The sequence below is a fragment of the Castor canadensis genome, chromosome 7 (genome assembly GCF_047511655.1).
Source record: "Castor canadensis chromosome 7, mCasCan1.hap1v2, whole genome shotgun sequence".
Lineage (NCBI taxonomy): Eukaryota > Metazoa > Chordata > Mammalia > Rodentia > Castoridae > Castor > Castor canadensis.
Window position 1 is genome coordinate 156,647,804 of NC_133392.1, and position 15,994 is coordinate 156,663,797.

A 15,994-nucleotide genomic window follows, 5' to 3' on the forward strand; every position below is an offset into this window, starting at 1 on the left:
GGGACCTGAGTCTTAGATGGAGGCAGTAAGCCCACTTTGCCATATCTCTGTGAGGACAGCTGAACCAATGACAGTCATTGAATAGCTGGACAGGGACTGACTCTGTCCCAGGAAGACCGTTCCCATTCCTGAGGCTTCCCAGTTGGAAGGGACAATCCAGGACTGCACTGAAGGCACTGGCTCCCGGCCTTGTGTTGTGCCTCATGGTGGGGTCTTTCCACTCCACGAGTGGAGACGGTATCAGTCGTTTCCAACCCCATGGCCTTGTGGTCCCTACCTGGAGTGACCCGCTTCTGGACAGGGAGTTGTTCCTGTTGCCACATCATGGTATCACTAAATTTGCTAGGAACCTGCTTGCTGTTCATGACAGCTCCTGTACCAACCTCTAATTCCTATACCCCAGTGGTCTCCAATTCGATTTCATTTCCCTGGAACACTTCAATTGCTGAGAAAATGACACTGGCCAGAGGTGGGATAGAGGGAGGGGACAGAAGAGAAGGGAATGATGGTATTGGATTGGACACTGCTCCTGTAAAAGACGTCCCTCCTGACACCCCCTCCAGGTACTACCCCCCATCCCCTGTGGGCTGCAGACCTTGGGGATCTTCTTGGACAGCCTGGGAACCTATGAACTCAGCCTCTCCTGGGAGGCCCTGGACCCTCATGCAGATGGACCACAGCAGGTCTGCCAGACATGCCACACTGCACAGCACACAACCAGATCTCACTCCAGGACCCTTACTTCCCCACCCTTCCTCTTCCTCCAGGAACACACACTGCACAGGACCAGGCCACAATTCACTACACGCATCTCCCAAAGAAACTGTAAAGCATGCAGTTGGCAAAACGATTTATTGTTTAAAAAATAGATGTTACATTGATATACAAAAAGGCATTTCAAAAACTGTTTTACAAGGTGTAAAAAGGCCTCCATTCTGAATGGATCTCATCACCTTAGGCATCTTTAAGTCTCCATAAAACCAGGGGGCAGCTCTCTCTCTGAAGAAAGCCTGGCACGTTTGCCTCTCCAAGCTCACGTACTGGGGACTTGGCTGCCAGTGGAGGGGCTTTGGGGAAGTGACTGGATCCTGGGGACTCTGACCTAACTGATGGATCAATCCCTGGATGGAATCATAATATGACGGCATTATTGGAGAGTAATAAAAAGTAGGTGGTGGGAGCCAGGTGGGGTGATTCACACCTCAGGAGGCAGAAGTCAGGAGGATCATGGTTCAAGGCCATCCTGGGCAAAAAGTTAGTAAGATCCCCCTCCCATCTCAACCAATAAAAAGTTGGGGGATGGTGGTGTGCACCTGTCACCTGTCATCCCAGCTGTGCATGAAGTGTAGTCCATGCCCACCTGGGCATAAATACAAGTCCCTATTTGAAAAATAACAAAGAAAAAAAGGGGGGCTGGGGTATGGCACAAGTAGTAGAGCACCTGCCTAGCAAGCACAAGGCCCTGAGTTTAAAAAAAAAAGAAAAAAAAGTAAAAAGCAGGGCGTAGAGAAAGTCAGGGGGCATACTTTGTCCCTCATCCCTTGCCTTCCTGTTTTGCTCTCTCTGCTTCCTTACTGCCTCTTGGAAATACCCTGGAACAAAGCCACCAGCACCTCTTCAAGTGTCACCAGCTCAGGCTGAAGGCTTGGGGTCTGTGGCTCTAAGCAGAAATGCTGCAGGGGACTAGTGTGTGTGTCGGGGGAAGGGTGACATTCCCAGTTCAACCAAGGGATGGCCAGAGGTCAACCGTCCCTTGTGAACCAGCAGCCTGTGACATTTAGAGGCAGCAGTCCATTCTGGGCAGGTACTGACCACATAGGCTGGTCATTGTGGCCACTGTGCTCTTATTTCACTATCAGCCTTTCCTGTGACTTGATCCTTCCCTGACATTGAGATGCTGCCAGGGGACTTTTCTTCCAATGGACGCAGGCCTGCGGAAGCCCCATCTGTTTCAAGTAAAAGTACAGCTGGGTAACCTGCTGCAGGGCCTCTTGTGTGAGGCTGCACACATTCTGTAGGAAAAATAAAAGATGTTGTTCCTAAAAACTAAATTGTAGGAAATGGCCCCATCAGGTTTTCTGGAGGTTTCTCACTTCCTTTCTCTGTCACACCATCCCCAGCTCTCTGTGAAAACAGGGCAAGAGGGAAGCAAGATAAGCAAAGGGACAGACCACCAAGCCCTGTCCATTTTGGATTGGCCTCAGAGGGACTATTCTGAAATGTCAGTCCAAACAGTAGGAAACTTTGATTACACTGCTAATTTCGGAGGGAGTGCACCCAAAAGTGACAATAAGGCATTCTCTGTAGAGTAACAAGAAGTGGAGAAAATTGTAAAGATGCAACCGTTTAACTGGCAGTTAGCAGAAACATTTACCCCAGTTGGAAATGAGAAGGGTAGTTCTGAGGCGAGTCATCCCTCTGGGTAAGAACAGGACATTCTAGGCTCAGCCCTGACAGTGACTCACTATTATTCAGAATGGTGACATAAAGCCTGCTCACCCTTTCTCCTGGACGGATACTGGGGTGTGTGGAGCCCCCCCACCTCTGGTGTTGCAACCACAGAGGGATGAGTCCCCAAAGAGTGCTGGGCCAAGCACGCAGGGCAACACAAGGAAATGAGAAATACCACAGCAGAAGAACCTTGCCACCAGGACGGACCTCAGGGGTGCTGCGTGGGAGCCTCCATGTGGCGAGAAGTGGAACTCTGATTGCACCACCTGTTTCTGCTTCTAAGCGCTGTCCACAAGGAAGAGAAAAGACTCCCAGACTCCCCGTGGGAGCTACGGCTGTGTTCTGAAAAGGGCAGATCTCTTAGTATAGAGATGTTCTGTCAGACTGGGTCGCTGGAGGCCAGAGGGAACAGAATTTAGACAAGAGAGCCTTTCATACGAGGGCCCCGTCACAGGCTACATTCCACATGTACACATCACCTGTGAAAGCGCGAATTCTTTCCCATCTGTAGACTGGAAGAAAGTGTAAACAATCCAAAGTAGAAAACCGGCTTTCCTGATGCTCTGCACCAAATGAAAGCCCTCTCTCTGGGAAGATCCCAAAAGACATAGAGACTTTGTACTGCGCAATACAGAGTGTGACTGTTAAGTCAGAGGACAGTCACACAAAGAGGTCTGTCTTAACCCTTCCAAGTCCTTCCTTGGTGGCATGGCTATGCCCCCAAGTTGAAATGAAAATTACATGTGTCTTGGGAAATTTACTTTTTTCCCCTCAAACTGAGGTTTAAACTCTGGGCCTCAGGCTTGCTAGACGCTCTACCACTTGAGCCATATCCCAGCCATTTCAGCCATTTTTTGTTTTAGTTATTTTTCGGATAGGATCTTATGTTTTTGCCCAGGGCTGGCCTCAGCCCTTCTTACTTATGTTTCCCTTATAGCTAAGATCACAGGCTTGAGCCACCATGACTGGCTTGTTTGCTGATATGGGCTCCTGCTAACTTTTGTGCGGTGACCTGGAATGGTGATATTCCTGATCTCCACCTTCCCAGTAGCTGGGGTTTCAGGCACGAACCACCATACTCAGCCAAGGAATTTTACTTTTTGTTGTTGGCCTTCTTAAAAAGAATTTCAGAGCCTCCTCTTGGAGGTTTCCTAAAACAGATGTTACTGTCCTGCAGATCCTCAAGACAGAAGACCTTCCCTATGCTACCCAAGGGATTGCCTACTCACTTCCCCAAAATCTTAGGCAGGCCATTGGTGGTGAGCTGGGAGGGGCAGGAGAGAAGTTGCCAGGCTTGAGAGGTGGTGTGAGGAAGGCAGGCTGCAGCCTGTGGGGGTCAGCCACACGAGCCCTGGAAAGGCTGTGAGCATCACTTGCTCAAACAGGCAGGCCTGATGGCTTGTCACTTGATGCTACATCCTCCTCCATCAGAGAATGATTTATGGTAAAACATGAGGAAATGAAGTGAAAACACCCACTGAAGGGTCCCGTGTGTAAGTGACCCTCTCAAACTAGGGACCCCTGCAATGGGGTCCCCTGGCCCTTGTATATCATTGCGCTTCATGGAAGGAGACCTGCTCCAGAGAGGAGCAGGAAGAGGGTGGGGTCCACCCTGAGGAAGGTGGGGACGATTCCCAAGCAGAGCAGTTCTCAAGGAGGAAGGGAATCCCAAATAGCCTAGGTGTCGGAGGACCTTTTGACATATCTGTTACTGTTACAGCAGAGCATCAGTGAAGGGACTGAAAACCCAAAGGGCAGAGGACCCTGGACAATGGAAGCTACCTGGAAGGCCTGGGCAGCCAGCTGATGGCACAGAGGCTAAAGTAAGGCACACTGAAGGAGGCTTAGTCTGGGGATGGTCTCCAGCCTCCTTGCTTGGCACAGGGCTCTGCACCCCATGAGAACCCCAGGCCCCTCTTCTCCACAGGAGATAGTTTGAGGATTGCCTCCCCTGATCAACCCTGGCCCACCTCGTCTTATTTTCTAACTGCTGGGGTCTTTTTCTCTCCTGTCCTGCAGTAAGAGCATCTCAAGAGCAGAGATCCCACCCCACTGTGCCTTGTTTCTACCCATCACAACCACACAGGAAGGATTGTCCAAGGGGCTGGGACAAGTCCTGATCCTATCCTCTCTGGGGTCTGACTCTGGGCACTGAGGTCCAGACATCAGGAGCACACTGGGCAGATTGGTTGTGGGAGGAGGAGGGATACAAGGAAGGGAAAGAAGACAGCATGTGAAAGAAAGGCCGAGAGTGAACAAGGGCAAGGGTGCCCCATCATCCCAGAAAGGCCTCGTAGTCCATGTACCAAACCAGCTGGCCAGAACGAGGTAGCACACCTGAGATGGGCCACTTCTTTGGCTCATGACCCACGCGGCTCACCAGCATGGTGATCTCACGCTTTGTCCTGCCCATGACCAGGACGGCCACCTTCTTGGCACGGTTGATAAGGGGCAGGCTGAGGCTCATGCGGTGGTGTGGCCTGAAGGGGCTCTCGGTCAGCACCACCAGCTGCTCGCCGTCCAGGCCAGTGGGCGACTGTGGGAAGAGAGAGGCAGTGTGCCCATCTGTGCCCATACCCAACAGCACCAGGTCAAAGCTGCTATTGGCCACCAGGGCTGAGATCTCGTTGGCGTAGGTCTGGGCACCGTGGTCTTCCTCGGCACAGAGCCTCTGATGCAGGTGCACAGGCATGGGGTGGATATTGTAGTAAGGGACCCTGATGTGCTGTAGCAGGTGAGCCTGCAGGCCCTGGAAATTGGACTCTGGGTCTGAGAGAGGGACGCAGCGCTCGTCGACCAGCCACAGGTGTGTGTGGGCCCAGGGGAAGGCATAGTGCCCTGTGGCCAGCTGCTGGAACAGGGCAATGGGGCTGGAGCCACCCGAGAGTGCCAGGTGGAATCTGCCAAAGAGCCGCACTGTCTGCACTGCAGTGGCCTCAATGTCACTGGCCAGCTTAGAGATTAGCTCTTCAGGCCAGGCCGAGATCAGTGGGCTCTCGCGGTACCGGGCCCTGAGGACCTGGAAGTCACTGGGCCTCGGGACAGACTCTGGCCCTGGCACCAGCTGCTCAGGCTGCTCCTGGGAAAAGGACAAGTGGCCACCATTGAACTCAAAGTCCAACAGATGACCATTCTCTGTTCCCCCTGGGTAGAGGCGTGGAACTTCATGGGCCACACTGTCCAGCAAGGGGGTCCAGAAGACCCAGGAGGCCAACAAGTTCTCTGTGGTAATGAAGGACTCCTTTTGGCAGTGGAGGATACGGGGTAAGAGGATGGAGTAAGCATCCCGCTCCCTCACGGGGCTGTAGGCGTAGAAATCAGACAGAGGGCGGCCAAAAAGGCGGAGCCCAGGCTGGTCTTCAACTTCCTTCCAGCCCTGGGCAGGCAGAGAGGGCCTGAACAGGTTCCGGCTGACCAGGATGGCAGGGTGGTCCAGCTCACCGTGTCCAATGTAAAAGATGATCTGCCGGGGCAGACATCGGCTCTGCTCTGAGGCCCAGTGGCTCTCACTCTGGACACAATATGCCTGGTTCTTGAACAAGATCCGAACGTAGCCCACTCTCTCATCCAAGGCCTTGCCAGACATCAGGATGAAAGGAACGCCCTCCCAGCGCAGGTTGTCCATGTGAACTAGGACGCCTGAGGTGAGAAAGAGCAGAGGGTGAAGCCACAGCCCAAGAGTCAGCCATCCAGTCCACCTTTGCAAAGTCCCCCGCCCCCTTACTGTACCTTCAGGCCAGCCTGTTAACTGTCCTCCCAGATAGTGCTCAAAGCCAGCCTCTGGGGCCAGCTCCATGACTGTGACAAGACCGCCCAGAGGCCTCTCTGGGAGCTCTGGTACAATAGTCTGGGAGCTCGCAACCCAGAGACTAGAGGAGGCCCACCGTGGGGCACGAGGGGTGGGGCTGGGGGGTCATAAAAAGGGGGTCCTCAGGGACCTTAGTTTTCAGAGCACTCAGGATGCACCTAAAGCAGGGGCAAATGCAGACCAGGGACCAGGGCAGGAGAAAGGGACTGAGAGGTGTGCATGCACATGTGTGTGAGTGCATCATATGCAGGTGTGCTAAGAGCCCACGACCGACCTACTCCACACCCAAGTTCCACGTCTGTGACTTTCCCTAGCTTCCTTCTGCCTCATTTCCTTGTGGGTCTGTGCGCAAGGACGGAACGAGACGACATATGGAGTGTCCGGCACGTTGAATGGACAGCAAAAGCAGCTGCCGCTGTTGTGGTGGTGGTCACTACCTTCCAGGAGCCAGCCCTCTCCCAGAAAGCGCTGAGCCTTCAGAACTAACTGTCCAGGGGATGGCTCTGGCGGACGTGTGCTGACCAGCGTGCTGCTTGCCCACAGCTGTGGCTGGAGAGAAGTTTGTACTTCATGGGTGTCCAGATGTGCACCCCACATGTTTGAGCCTGTGGGCAAGCCCTCAGTAAAGGGGATACTGTTTCTTGCACTCCCTCCCTTGCTGCAGCGAGGTTCTCTCTCTCGGTCCTTGGTTCTTACTGGACCTAACTGGGCTTAACTGGGGGCGAATGGAGATTTTAGAAAAGACACAGGATATATAGACAGACAGAAAGCTGGGGTAAGGTGTGTTGTATGCTCGGCTGGAGACGCACAACCCGCATTGCTTCTTTTCTCTATCTTGATTTTTTAAGGCCTTACTCCTTGCAGTTCTTTAAAACCTTGCTTCAAACCTCTTTCCCATGTTTGCTCTTAACTTATCTTTAGCTTAATCGCTCTTAAAGTCTTTTGCCCCCAGGCTTGCACTGTCCCATCTCTTTAGCTCTCTCAAAGCCTGGGTGCTCAAACTTGCAAACAGCCGCGCCTGCAACCTGCATATGCCTAACTCTTAAAGTTTCAGTCTAAGACTCATACTGTGCACTGTCCCAGGTTCTCTTTGGCTTTTCTTTAGCTTTAGCTTTCCTAAGGCCTATGCATGCAGTTCTTTCTCAGCTTTGCTTTCTGAAGCCTCTGTTAAAGTGCAGACTTTCTACCAACCCCTCTTTAGCATTTTCCCTTCAGCAATTTTTCCCTTTAGCATTTTCCCTTCAGCAATTTTTCCCTTTAGCATTTTCCCTTCAACGATTCTTTTCCCTTCAGCAATTTTTCCCTTCAATAACTCTTTTCCCTTCCAAAGGCTTCCCACACCAAAAAGCCCAAAATAAAGCCCCCAAAAGCCCTCCTTCAGCGGGCCTTTTATAAACAGCAGCAAACAGGGTGGAGTAGAGGCTCTTGGGGAGGGGTGTGACATTGCAACAGGAGAAACCTGCGTTCCTGCTTCTCTGAACACAACTTAGGAGACGCAGCTGTTCTGCCTTTCCCTGTGTCGTGCCGGGGCTGTGCCTATCTCAGCCTACAGGTAAAAGCAATTAACTGCATCTCGTCTTGCTTGTGTCCAGTTCTCTTAGGCTTTAATCCGCTCCCCACACTCGGGAAGCTTCTCTGGGTTTGGCCTAAACGGTGGCTGACATGACATCAAGACACCCTTAGCACAGAAAGTGCTAGCAAGTGACCCACTGTTTTAAGCTGGCAGAAGGCCAGAGGGGCAGCAGGTTGTCATGCTTGCCTCACCCTGTGAAAATCTCCCCGAGTCACTGTCATCCCAAACCAAAGGGTACTGGGTTTGGAAAAGTGCTTCCAGCTAGTGGTGGCTTCGCAGCCGGCTCTGGAGCTCACCTGCAAAGGTCGGCGTCAGGCTGAGGAAGCCCTCCGGCTTCTGCAGCTCTTGACGCACCTGCCCACTGTAGGCCCGGTACTGGCCCAGAACAGCATTGCCCTTCTGCAGGCCCTGTATGACCCGGAGGGCCTGTAGCTTGTGCTCCAGCACAGCCGCTGAGCTGCTGGTGTTGTGCGGCAGCTCCATGGCAACAAGCGTGAGGATCTCCGTCAGGTGGTTCTGCAGAACGTCCCGGATGACACCGTACTCCTCGTAGAAGCTGGTGCGGCCTGCGCGGGGAGAGGGCCATCAGGAGGTTCCCCGCATTACGGCAAGATTCCCACCCATGTACTTGTCCTGGCATCCTCCTCTCTCAGTTCAAAGCGCAAACAACAAGGTGTGCCAGAGTAAACGGAAACCCAAGGGCAGAAGGATGTCTTGAAGCAACCTCCCTTTGCCAAGAACTCTCCTCGGGGAAGGCGGCAGGTCATCTGTCTGGGAAGAAGATGTGTGGCAAAGCTCTAGTCCCAGCAACAGCCAGACAGAATTTTCACATGTGTGGCTTTCCTCCTGCCCCAGCTGCCCCAGGTCAGCAGGAAGTCTAACATGTTCAGCCTGAGACGAGGCTGTGACACCACAGTGAGAACAGGGGCATTGGGTCTGATGGTTTTGTCCTGGAGGATGGTCCTAGGTAAGTTCCTTAACTTTTGTTTCTGATCCTGCCATTAAATGCTGTGATCCAGTGCACACATGAGCCAGGTGACATGCAAGGAGGTGAGAAAGTGAGGAGAAAAAGGAAGTAAAATTGTAGACAGACTGTGACAGAGGGTCACGGGAGGGACTTCTGACACTGGAATAGCCCAGGAGAGAGCATCCATGTGAAGGGGTCTTCAAGTGCACAGCCCTGGGGCAGGAAAGAGCTAGATCTGCTGAGGTTGGAGGAAGGTGAGCAAGAGGGAGATGAGGCTGGGGTGGGGGGTGGAGGGTGGAGCTCAGGATCCTGAGGGGGCTGCACTTGGTTCTGTGCTCTAGGGGAAGCCATTGGAGGGCCTGAAGCAGACCAGACTGGGCCCATATTTTGGAGGGAGCCCTGGCCTGCTTGGGGGAGAAATTGCAGACAGAGGGAAACTAGAGCTGGACGGAAGATTCCTTTCGGGGTTGGACTGGACTGGACTTGCTGACAGATGGGAAAGGTTGGAGCAAAAAAGGAGAAGCCAAAGACAGGTCCTTGAACTGAGGCCTAAATAGGACAGGTAGTGGCGGCATTTACAGAGATGGAAAGACAGGTTTGTGAGGCACAAGCCGTGAAGGGAGGGAAAGCCATGTGTCCTGCTTAGGACATGGGAAGACAGTGGCTGAGCATCCCTGGGCCTATGGCGTTCTGGTCTTCAAATCCTTACGATATTGTGGAGATGGCATTAAGGAAAAGACGGTAACAATGAATGGATAGCAGGCCATACACTCCCACTCCCCATAGTTACGATGAATAAGGACATCCCACTACCACCCCCATTTTGAAATATAAAGAAACCCAGGTTCAAAGAGGTCAGATAACATGTCCAAGGTCACACAGCTAGTAAACAGGCAAAAATAATATTTGAACCCAGGCAGTTGGCTCCAAAGCCTGCAACTTTTTTCTTTTTTGATGGGTCTGGGGTTTGAACTCAGGACCTTAGGCTTGCTAGGCAGGCACTCTACCATTTGAGCCACACTTCCAAGTCCACTTTGCTCTGGTTATTTTTGGAGATGGGGGGAGGGTATCACTAACTATTTGCCCAGAGCTGGCTTCAAACCTCGATCCTCCTAATCTCAGCCTCCCAAGTAGCTAGGTTTACAGGGGTGAGCCACCGGCACCTGGCCCAGAGCCTGCAATTCTTACCACATAACACTTCCTTTTAACTTCCTGTTCTTCGACTGTACAACAGAACATTCAACTTGGTGTGAAGCAGAATGGCATGAACTCCACTGGCTTCAGAAACAGAGCATAGGGGCAGCAGAAGACACAGGCTGAGCTGCGCTCTGGAAGGAAGTCCTAGGTCAAAGGTCAGGGGCCCCACTACTGCCCTTGGTCAGTACCTGAGGTATATGAGGGATGGGACTGTGTCTCTGGTGGGGGAGGGGAGGGCGGAGGAGGTTTATACTTGCCTCAGCTGCCACCAGAGGGCACCCCACACAAGTGTAGGCCCAGATGACCACATCTTCCAACTGTTTGGGAAAATGCAAAATTGTGGAACAAGTACAATCTTTCATTTTTAAATGGGCACATGCAATTCAGATCTTTCAGAGAATTGTGTGTGCGTGTGTGTGTGTGTGTGCACGTGCACACACACGTGTATCAGAGACCTCTGTAGGTAGCATGGACAACGTGGTAGGTCTGGCTGGCAGAGCACCTGTTATAATTTACAAGAGCAGAAACAGAACAGATGCAACAGGACTTAGAAACTAGACTAAGAAGAACGAAGAGCTATAGAGGGTTCTTGACTCCCAACAGTTAAACCCAGTTATGGTCCAGAAATTCCACTCCTAGGTTTATCTCAAGAGAAGTAAAAATGTTCATCCCCATAAAAACTTGTACACAGATGTCCACTATAACACTACTCAAATAGCCCAAAGCACACAACCCAAATGGCCACCAACTGGTGACTTGATGAACAAAATACAGCACAGGTTGAGCAACCCTACTTTGAAAATCTGCAGTGTTCCAAAATCTGAAACTTTGCGAGCACCAACCCATGCCACAAATGGAAAAAGCCACACCACCTGACAGGTCATATTCAAAATGCGTTAAAAATACTGTATAAGAGCCAAGATCAGCCCATGCCTGTGATCCTAGCCACTTGGAAGGTGGAGGCATGATGTCCTAACAGCTATATGGGATGCATAAATAGAAGGATCACACTCCAGTGGCCCAGGTATAAATGCAAGGCCCTATTTGAAAAACACATAAAGCAAGAAGAGCTGGGGGTGTGGCTCAAGTAGTAGAGCACCTGCCTGGCAAACACAAGGCCCTGAGTTCAACCCCCAGTATCACCAAAAAATAAAATTAACTATGTAAGGGCCGTGGATAGGGCTCAAGTGGTAGAGTACAGGAGGCCCTGAATTCAAACCCCACTACCACCAAAAAATAAAAATAAAATTACCTTCAGAGTCTGTGAATGTAGCTCACAGGTAAAGCATTTGCCAAGCATGCATGAGGCTCTGGGTTCAAACCCCAGCATCACAAAAAAAATGATCTTCAGGCTATTTATATAAAGTGTTTATTAAACATAAGAGAATTTCATGTTTAGACCTGGGTTCCATCCCCAAGATACCTCATTGTATATATGCAAATATTCAAAAATCTGAGAAAAGCAGGGATCAAAAACATTTCTGGTCCTAAGTATTTTGGACAAGAGACACTCAACCTGTATATCCATACAATAAAATAGTACTCCACGATAAAAAGAAATGAAGCCCTGCTACACGCTACACTGGAACGAACTTTGAAAATGTGATACTAAGTGATTAAGGCAAACACAAAGGCCACATATGATGTGACTCATTTATGTGAACCATCAAGAATATGCAAATCCAGAGAGAGAGCATGCAGATTAGTGGTTGCCAGGGGCTGGGGAACTGATGGCTAAGAGTGTAGGGCTTCTTTTGGGAGTGATGAAAACATTGTAAAATTGATCACGGTGATGGATGCACAGCTCTGTGAATTTGCTAAAACCCACTAGATTGTAAACTTTCAGTGGGCAAACTATATGGTATGTGAATTATGCCTCAATGAAAGTTTTAAAAGCTTTCAGAGTGGGGCGGAGGAACTGTGGAAGAGGTAGTTTGGGAAAACGGAGCATCTGTGATCCATCTGACAGAGATGGATCTGGTGGTAAGGAAACAGCAAGGCAGCACGAGCTATATCTGAAGTAACAGGCCAGAGCAATGGAGTAACAGTGAAATACAGACACAGCACTCAGTGGTGAATAAAAACTAAGTGGTAAGTAGGGGATCCATAATTGGTGATCCAGACTCACAATCAGAGTGTGGTCCCTAGGGCCAGGGTGTAAATACCAGCCCTGCCACCTTTGGCCTTGTGACCTCAGGCAAGTGACACTGCTACAGCATAAAAAAGGAATAATCACAGAACCCACCCAGCAGAGGACTGTTCTGAGAATTAAAGAGTTAATATGTATCCAGGGCTGGGAACGGTGCCTGGCACACAGGCAACCTTGATAAATACTGGTTATTTTATTATTATAGGGGCTGTAAGTAAGAATTACCAGCCAGGCAACTCAGAGAACATGGTGACCATATGGCGATTAAAAAAAAATTAGAATGATGGTTTCAATTCTAAATCTGCTGACTCAGAGGAGGTGACATGACATCCAGAGGAAGTCCCTAAAAGGTCACTGAAGGTACAATACAAGGGCTGAAGAGACAATGAAGGCTGGCGATGGACTGGATTTCGTCAAAGCTGAAATGCCATGGATGGTAGAAGCATTTTTTGTCTACAACTGCCGGGAGAGAAATGGACACCAATTCAACTTACGCCACCCGCTTGACCGTAAACCCAACTTCAGCAGTGTGCAAACATGAAAAACCGTATTTTTGGAAGAATCAGTGAATTTTGGCAGATTTAAGAATAAAGAGGCCAGTCAGTAAGGCTTTAAGAACAAATTCCTGACGGCGAGAAAGAAGTGGAGTCCTCAAAAGCCCTGTTATCTGCTTACTATTCATTAATTTAGCAAATCCCAAGAGACCCTGCTCCTATTTTTATCCTCGCAATTCTTGATTCTCAGAGAGAATGCATGCCACGGGGTTACTACCCGCTGGGTAGAGGAGAGCTTCCTTTATTCCTTCATTTCAAGCTCCAGGGGGTGCGCCTGCATCTAGCACAGCCTGTGGATTTATGGACTCTGCTTTCATCCTGGTCAGCTATGCCTTTGCAGAGTTCAAGTGCAGGGACCAGGACCAGGACCAGGACCAGGACCTGGCACATCAGGGGGAAGAGGCCACATATGCAGCTCAGCAAGGTTAGAGAGTGAGGCACTGGTGATGCACACGTGCTGATTTATTCTAGGAACTGCCAGTTTTTGTGGACTGATTTTTCCTAAAAAAAAATTATCTATATTGGCTCCAAGTATCCTTTCCTAGGTTAAAAGCTGAGGCTAAAACCTGCCAGAATTTGAGAAGAATAGAAAAGGCACTACTAGAAGAAGACCCCGTGCACTTGGCTCCTGTCTGTGCAAGGCCAGAGTGCATTTGAGGTCTCAGGATGATAAAGCTGGGAGCCAATGGCTTGGCCCTGGGTCACACAACTTGGTTTGATTAGTGGGAAGAATGTCTAGAACGTATTTTTTCACCTTTTGGCCTACTGAGTCCATGCAGAAAGATACTTAAAGGGGGGAAGGGGGGAGGACGGGGACATAAATGCTCAAATGCTCATAAATCCACTGAATCATATACTTTAAAAGGGTGAATTTTATGGAATGTGAGTTTTAGATAAATTTTTTTTAAAACTCAGAAATTACTATTTAAAATAGCAAAAATCAGAAATAATTAAAACAATAATAGAATTTATACCACATGTTCTATGCTATAAACAGAGTTGAAGGGCTGGAGGTATGGCTCAAGAGGTAGAATGCCTACTTTGTAAGTGTGAAGCCCTGAGTTCAAATCCTAGTCCCACCAAAAAAAAAGAACAGAAATATAGTTATTAAAAGATGTATTAAGCAGCTTGTCCATTTATGGAGATTTGAATATGTATACAAGTACATATATGTGTGTGTGAAAGAGACATGTTAGGCAAGAATGGACACAAAACAGTATTACATACCAATTTATATAATAATACAACATAAATGAAGGGCACAGACAGTACAATCACTGCCACAGCTTCTCCTGGGCAACTTGAAAGAGGACAGTGTTGCCATGTGTAAACTTTTCTGAGGACGCTATCTGATTTAACCCATAAAACCACCAAGAGAGAGAACAGGGGTCCTCAGCACTGTACAGAGACTGTGCTAAGGGTGGCCACCTTCAGAACTGGACCAGGAGGATTTGGATTTTCCCCAGAAAAGACAGATACTTTAATTTTTTATGGTACTGGATTTTGAACTCAGGGCCTCATGCTTGCTAGGCAGGCGCTGTACCATTTGAGCCACTCCACCAGCCTAAAATCAGATACTTTAAAAAAAAGAAAGACAACTAAAATTGTTAGATATTGCAGTGCCTACCAACATCTTCCAGAATCACTAAAAATAAAGACGTTGAGAGCCAAGGAGAGGCAGGTCAACTCTTGGCTGGTTCTCTCCCTCTCTCCTCTCTGTGGATAGGAGGCTACAAATGCCCCAAGCTCACTCTGCAGAAAGCTAGGCAGATGGGCCAGGAAGGGATGCTGGACTTGCTGAGTTCTCAGCCTTTTCTGGCACACAGACATTGGGCAGGATAGCTGGAGCTGCCTGGGAGGACCCCAGCTGCCTTGGTCCCTCTGTGAGAAGCACTGGGCAGTCACTCCAACCTATAGAGGTGAACGCACATCATGCTTCTTTTCTAGCATCAGGACAGGGGCCGTCCCACCAAGGACATCCTCGGGAAGTCTCCTTCCTTCCCTGCCAAATAAATGAGCCTGGAGCAGCAGAAGACAGTGTTTCTGAGTCTGTCCTGGCAGGGAGACCAACTGCTGAGGGCCTGGGCTGCTGGAAGGCTGGGGAGCACAGTGATTAGAGTTTGGTTCTGAGGGGCCAGAGACTGTGGTTCCAACCCTGGAAGTGAAGGCAGCTTGAACCGTCATCATTAAAGACCTAGTTGCTCCTGTCTGTAGAGCCTTTCCTGATGCCATGATGGGGGACACACAGGGGTCATTGCCATATAGCAGCCAGATAACCTGGCCAAGTTCATGCCTATTGTCCATGCTACTGCATTTGGAGACCCTAGCCAGTGACCCAGGGCACCTGTGACTTTCAGAGGCTTGGACTTCTGCAGGGTACACCCAGGTCAGACTGCTGGATTAACAATTGGGCTGGATGAAGGTTGTTCTCTTCCTTCTTCCTCCTGCCTACCCTCCACCCCTGCCTGTACAGCAGCCTGGACTGGAGAAAACTCCTCCAGGCCAGAGGTAGAAGGCAAAAAAATACAACTTGGTGGGGAGGGAGCTGGGGAAGCTGCTGCCACCTGTGTGGGTGCGTGGAGGTGGGGGAAGACATCCAAAGGCCCTTGCAGCTCAGAGGACCCTTTCCTAGGGTTGCAGCAACACTGGACCAGGAAAGCTCAGTGTCCCCATCCTGGTTTGCAGCTCCCCCACTCCCAGCATGCAGGATGTGGTCAGGGTTCCTTCAGGGGCCAGGAGCAGCTAGTGCTGCACCCCTGCAGGGGAGGAGAAGCAGGGTCTACCCAGCTCAGTAAGGGCAGAGCATGGGGTGGGGCCTGTGACCTTGGTCCTTCGTAGTGTTCAGACTGCAAGACTTGGAATTCTGCCTATGCTGAGGCCCACAGCAGCAGCCTACCCAACTCCAAACTCCGGCAGGGGCCATTTTTCCTCCTGCCTGCTTCCCACCCCATCCAAGCCGTGTGTGTGTGTGTGTGTGTGTGTGTGTGTGTGTGTGTGTGTGTGTGTGTGTGTGTTTTTTGCAGGTCCGTGTGTGTGTGTGTGTGTGTGTTTTGCAGGTCCGTGTGTGTGTGTGTGTGTGTTGCAGGTCCGTGTGTGTGTGTGTTGCAGGTCCGTGTGTGTGTGTGTGTGTGTGTGTGTTTTGCAGGTCCGTGTGTGTGTGTGTGTGTGTGTGTGTTGCAGGTCCGTGTGTGTGTGTGTTGCAGGTCCGTGTGTGTGTGTGTGTGTGTGTGTGTTTTGCAGGTCCACAGCTCCTATCCTCTCTTCAGCCTGGCCTACAAACTCCGAAGGCAGGGCA

The 15,994-nt window shown here is 50.3% G+C and overlaps 1 protein-coding gene across 3 annotated transcripts in view; it reads right to left on the reverse strand.

The window, feature by feature from the left end:
- Positions 1 to 833: 833 nt before the first annotated feature.
- Positions 834 to 15,994, reverse strand: part of H6pd (hexose-6-phosphate dehydrogenase/glucose 1-dehydrogenase) — a 29,224-nt gene continuing 14,063 nt past the window's right edge. For all 3 annotated transcript variants that reach the window (XM_020157502.2, XM_074081425.1, XM_020157501.2), the window contains exons 4-5: positions 8,129 to 8,398; positions 834 to 6,090 (exon numbers count right to left, since the gene is read on the reverse strand). In XM_020157502.2, the coding sequence (XP_020013091.1) occupies positions 4,727 to 6,090; positions 8,129 to 8,398 (1,634 nt within the window). In that variant the 3' untranslated portion in view covers positions 834 to 4,726. The remainder of the gene's footprint in view (positions 6,091 to 8,128; positions 8,399 to 15,994) is intronic.